This window comes from Rhododendron vialii, chromosome 3a (assembly GCF_030253575.1).
Source record: "Rhododendron vialii isolate Sample 1 chromosome 3a, ASM3025357v1".
Lineage (NCBI taxonomy): Eukaryota > Viridiplantae > Streptophyta > Magnoliopsida > Ericales > Ericaceae > Rhododendron > Rhododendron vialii.
Window position 1 is genome coordinate 5761648 of NC_080559.1, and position 6228 is coordinate 5767875.

The window sequence follows — 6228 nt, forward strand, 5'->3', positions numbered from 1 at the left end:
TTCGGCACCCTATCAATTCCAGGCATAGTTATGGTTCCTAATAAATCCTGGAAACGACAGACCTCTGCCTTAGAGGAAAGTCTACAATACACACCCCTTAAAAGGATGTACCATATGCACCTATTTTAAGGTTGATTCATAACATTTTAGTGTGTTTCGTAACTTTTGTTCTTGAATTCATAACCTTTCAACAGTACGATTCGTAACATTTTCATTTTGATTCATAACATTTTAGTGTATCTCGTAACCTTTACACACTTCGTAACTTTTTAGCATTACGATTCGTAACATTTTGTCTACAATTCATAACATTTTGAAGGGTGCATATGATACACACCCAAATAAGGGGTGTGTATTGTAGTCTTTCCCTCTGCTTAGATTTCTATTCAATCAACCACTGCTTGGATCTCGGTGCCAAGAGGACTATGCGAATTCTCGAATTTTACACTCAATCTGAGAAGGAAAAGACTGCTTATTAACACTAGCACAAGTCACTGAAGACAATCTTTCTTCCCGTCACTCTCGTGAACGCTCGAGCATACAAGGTGAGCACAACGCAAGCAAGCAAGCACGACAACAAGAATGTCTCATGAGGTTCGCATCCTAGAGAATGGGTTGGAAGGCTATTTGCATGAACTACAGGCTAGTAGCAACCCACATCTTGGGCTTTAATGCAAAAGAATGAAAATATCATCTCAAACACCTTGTTGATTGGCACTGGGTTCCTCAGCTTCCACAAACCACCTGTTAACTCGTTTACGAGCTATGGATACCTGCAAAAAATACATATTATGTTTCCTCTCTTTATATTGAAACATTTTCTACCAAAATCCCTCATTTCCATCGACCTCGAAGAAAAACGTGCTTCGTTGATTTGTTTTAAGACGTACCAAGCACAAGCAAAAAAAAGAAGAAAAAACACACTTTAATGGGAACTCTAGTTAATCGAGAAAAATCACTGCTAGCCTGCTAGGATATTATCAAAAATAGGAAAGAATTCCGGAAGTCAAGAACCATGAAAACCCCCTTACCTGATTATCCCAATCAGTTTTGCAAGTGATTACGATGAGCACAATAGTTTGAACGAATGTGCCAAACAACATACCAATCCAGACACCCTACAAAACAAATCTGCATAAGTAGTTTGAATAAACAACTTACTCATTTTGTGAGTGATATAGAGGGATTGAAAGGACTAACAATAATGGAAAACAGATCAAGGAGAATATCGCAAGTGTATTTTCACTTGTCAGCGTATTGAACGACCACATTAATGACTATGTATAGATCATGGATTTGCGAGGAAAAGGTATAAGCAGTTGAAAAGATAGAAAAACAAACTAAAGCAAAAGATGTTTGTCCTACTTTTGTTTAGTGACATTAGACAAATGAGAAGCAAATGTAGTATGTTTCAACAAGAAGAAGACCAAAACATGGTTTTAGTACGTATAATTGGCACTAGGGACGTAAAATGAGATTTGATAACTTCGTTTTCCAACGTAAAAAATGAGGAATGAAATACGTAACTCACTTTGACCTGCATATGGAACACATAACCGAGCACTACTCCCACTGGAATCCCTACTAGGTAATAGCATGTAATGTTTACATATGCGACAATGCTTTGCCAGCCAGCCCCAACAGCAACACCTGCAGAATGAATTGAAATTGCACCAACCATTCACTAAAGGCGAATAATTCTTCCTCGGCCAAAAAACTGAAAAGTGTAGGTATCCCAAAATTTTACCCATAAAGGGATGTGCATAGGGTGGCTTCAAACGTGGTGCAGTGTGGGTCATACTGGAAGAGTGAATTTGGTCGACACTTTTGGAAATTGTCCCACATCGGTTAATTATTACCTCGAAAACTAGTATATAAGTGTGGGCGGCCTCTCATCTCATTGCCAATTGGTTTTGAGTTAGATGCTTTAACATGGTATCAGAGCTAGGTAAAATCCTAGGCAAGTTTTGTGGGTATGCAGGACAAAAGAGTAAGTATATTACTCCCGATAACATGCTCTACTTCTCCTTTTCCAAAAACAAAACAAAACATGCTGCTTCTCATCATTCATTGATCTCTTTTCCCATATATATTTGTTGCCATCGTGATACAACCATAGGTAGAGTTGCTGTATAGAAAGGAGAAGATTACCAGAAAGAACAGGCTGCACACTGTTCAGAAGAATGGAGCATGCCAAAAGAGGCGATAATTCTGCAACTGCAGCAGCTACCTCACTGCTATCTGTGAATGTGTAAGCTAGGCGGCCCCGAAAGAACAGGAAGAAAATGAAAAACGTGAATCCGATGGCAAACGATGTTAGCACTAGGTTCACGATTGAGAATTTTGCAGCTTTTGAGTTCCCTCTTCCAAGTTCATTTGAGACCCGTACGCTAGAAATTTCCAAAGACAAAAGCGGTACAAGGCTAAGTGCAAAAATGCTTGACGGTGAGAAAAAGGAATGTAAAGCGAATAAAAAGGAAAAGAGCTGGACTTCAGGGTCATCCAAGGACCAAGATGTGACTGCAAAAATGACAAGCAATAACAAAAACAACATTCTTCACAACAAATAACAAATACCGCAGTACAATAAAAGTACTCATACCTAGCTGCAGCCAAGAAACCAAAAGCTAACATCATTTCCCAGCCATTAATGTTGAGGCTGCAGAAAGATGCATGTGATCATTTGGATGATAAAGGCTTTGGAACGTTCAAGGGGGAAAGGGGAAGAGAGTTCGACGGAAGGGCGGGAAAAGAGTGTTACCAAATAGAGAGAGCATTTATTTCAACCTCAGCATTCTCCATGTTTCCCGTTAGAAGAATCAAAACTGTGTTGTACCATAGTTCCAGACTGTCAGGCAAATCATAGGTTTAAATTGAACCGTTTTGTCATCTCAAAGAAGCAATATGATATATATCAATACGTTACTTTAAGTGAAATGGTATACGGTTCACAGGATATTGATGTGGTGTACTTCTTTATGGGTTCCACTGTGAAAATTGACAAATAAATAGGTAACAAACCAGACTATGAGAAAAGTAGAAAGCTTCTGCATTCATAAGTGTACTGATGCTCATACAATAATATGACAAATCATGAAAATGAAACCACAAAAAAGAGCAAGCACACAAATTCATAAGGATTTGTAGGATTTAGCTTATGGCCTGCGCACAATGAAAGAGAAGAAACGCTCTGAGATGGCAAGGTCTGTAACCCTACACTCTCCCAGGAATACTGTAGCCCCAAATACCCCTTTGTAAAGGAAAACCAGCATACAGATTAGGTAAAAAGAATACCCAATATGCAATAATAATATACGGGTCATGCCTATTGGGTCTGTGAGTCGAAAACGTAATGTCGGCAGAATTTGAGACACAACTCACCGCGGTATGTGAAAATAAATAAGTAGCCCAGTTTCGAGGTCTAGTCAGGCTCTGGAAAAAAACCATATAATTCAAGGCTTGTTTGGTTCACAACACTTATTTGCTCATTTTAAAAGCATGCAATAAGCAAATGAGTTTGTTTGGCAGCTACCAAATTGGTTATGACATATTAATGCAAAACAACAACCTTAATACATAAAATCCAATAAGCAAATGAGCAATTGGCAGCAAACGAATTTTCTTACTTTGAATTTTTCTTAAGTAATAGGCAGACACCAATAGGCAAGCTATCAAATGGCCCATCATTAGCTCCAGAGGTTAAGAAGAACATGGACATGGAAACCCAAAGCAGGGTCAAAAACCAAGAAGTAAGGTAAGTGGTGCCTATGGTTTTTTTTTCCCTCCATAACATTATTGGACCGGTCATCATAACTCACCAATATGAAACAAAAAAGGTTATCAACAACTTCCAACTACTTATAGACCAACTGGGATACAATTTAAGTGCTTTCAACTTAACTTGCAATGGATGGAAGAAGGCTTACCAAAGCATGGCACCAGATGATAAAGAAAGCTTGATGATTGGCCACAGATCCTTGAAAGCCAAGAATGAGAAACCCTTCCACGTGTCTCGGCACCCTCCACACATAACAAAGGAAAGCTGGCCCATATTAGGAAGCCAATATGCTAAAATGGTAGATATCATCGCCCCAGGAATACCAAATTTGTATCTCACTGTCAAAAGCCATGAGAGAAAGATATGGAGTGAAAGCGAACAAAATGCCAAGTATGAAATAATCATGTTCTTGCTCTGAGTCTGTAGGAACATCTGGCAGGTTAAGGATGGAATGAAGGAGAACACCACGGGGATAAACCAGAGAGCAATTACGCCTGCCTCTTCTGCAATGGCTTCATCCTGGCCTAAAGCTTTCAAAATCGGAGTGGTCAAGCAGAACAAAGGGACAAGGAAAATCGTGCATGTGAATAGGACCATCCAGGACCTTTGAAGATACACGCCTAGCATGTGGTATTGATTTGCACCATACGCTTGCCCACACAGAGTCTCTAATCCACTAGCCATTCCCAACTGCACAACCACATGAACCCATTTTTTTGAAAAATTTTCCATCTCGTTTCGCATAAGAAACAAAAACAAATAAATTATTACCACCCATTTCTGAGTTCCATATTCTATATATGGAAGTTGAACATTATCCTGGATACTTTTGCTTGGAAAAATCCCCCAACTAGAGATTCAACTCCAAACATCAAAATTCTAACATTTACATTATTAAACCAAAACAGAAATTGCTTACACCAAGGATGTAAAATTGTCTACGATTAAGCTTATATCGTCATACTGTTAGAAAATTCACAGAAAAGGGGAAAAAAACGTAGCTTTATATACCGAGTTAAGAGCAGTGAGTGTCAAATTTATATAGCTGTTTTGCCCTTTCTGTTATCTTTTGGTAAACCAATTACATAAGAGAAATGATGAGGGTCCTTTACAACATCATATATGGCCCCAAGATGCAGCCTTCCATGATTAGAAATCTTTCTTGAATAAGCTAAATCCCTGGAAACCATGATATTTAATTGCTTTGGACAACAAACTTCACTTCTGTATGTTTTCTAGTCTTGTTCCTTAAGTTTCTACTCATTAATAGTGTTTCAAAGAAAACAAACTAGAGAAAGGTTAGGCTTGTAACATACCACGATACCATTAACAAACCTCAGGAAGACAGTTGAATCAAGAGCATATCCAGCAAGCTCTGTAGCTCCAATGTGCCCAATAAATGCCTGGCTAATGACAGTAATACCGAAGGTTGAACATCTAGTGAATATAGCCGGACCAGCCACCACCCACATTTTCTTGGTCTCACTCCATAACCTGTCCTTCAGCTTTTCCTCACTAGGAACACCCTTTTGTCCTTTACCATTCGTCAATAGATTCTCATGAATATCAGGATCCATTTTGGTGAACTCCAATTCTTCTGGTGCTCCGAACGTGCTGCAGAAAAAAAGATACGAATATCAAACTAGTACAACCCACGATCATTTTGCAGTGAGTAATACTATACAGGGTCCTCTTTCTCAACTTATTGCCATTTCTTGACGCGAGGCGATTGAGCTAAATTAAAAAATGCACGTAGAACCTAGGAAGGATTCCTGAGTTACCATTTGAAGAAAGCAGCTCCTACAAACTGAAAAAGAATTCTACATTGACTTTGATCTTCCATTGGGATTCTTCATTAGAGAAGCACATTGAGAATGAGCTTGTACTTAAGTCACGCTAGAATCTAACCATGTGTCTAAATAAGAAAGAAAGAGCAAAGATGGTTTCCGTCTGAAGGATGGCCAATGCTTGAATGTCAATTGGATTTACATAGAGGGATGTTGGTCGGATTTCTTTTGGGGTGCAATTTCAGCCAAATGTCTCAACGGTTACCTAAGGCTTATCAAAACAATGGGCATTGCAGTTGCGTGTTTTGGAAGGTTTTATGTTCGATAGTTAAATGTTGAATCTAACACTCAGGTGTCCAGGGAAAAACTGCATGTTGTGAATGAAAAACGTGTGTGGGAGAATCAAAATAAATACGTAGCGGAAAATTACTTACCTTCTGCCATGGTGTTTAAGTTTTGAGAAATTCGGAAACTATTTCGATCTTGAACCAATATGTTCCACAAACACAAACTCCCACTAATTGATTTTGAAGAGCAATGAGTAGGATTTCCAATCTAATCTATATAAATGTTTTTCACACATGTAACTTGATGGTAATCACAGGCCATTATATAAATAGATCGGGACCCTTTTCCAATGGACACAACTCTTCGTACTTCTTT

At 38.7% G+C, this 6228-nt stretch overlaps 1 protein-coding gene across 2 annotated transcripts; it reads right to left on the reverse strand.

The window, feature by feature from the left end:
- Positions 1-454: 454 nt before the first annotated feature.
- LOC131321416 (protein DETOXIFICATION 21-like) lies at positions 455-5391 on the reverse strand. Of its 2 annotated transcripts, none has more exons than XM_058352425.1 (8): positions 5095-5391; positions 3927-4468; positions 2762-2848; positions 2603-2659; positions 2152-2234; positions 1532-1650; positions 1032-1118; positions 455-773 (listed from the first exon to the last, which is right to left on the reverse strand). In XM_058352425.1, the coding sequence occupies exons 1-8, from the start codon at positions 5353-5355 to the stop codon at positions 696-698; spliced, it is 1314 nt and encodes a 437-aa protein (XP_058208408.1). In that variant the 5' UTR covers positions 5356-5391; the 3' UTR covers positions 455-695. The 2 variants fall into 2 exon arrangements, with proteins under 2 accessions (XP_058208408.1, XP_058208407.1); XM_058352424.1 differs by having other exon boundaries at positions 2152-2390.
- Between the last annotated feature and the right edge of the window lie 837 nt (positions 5392-6228).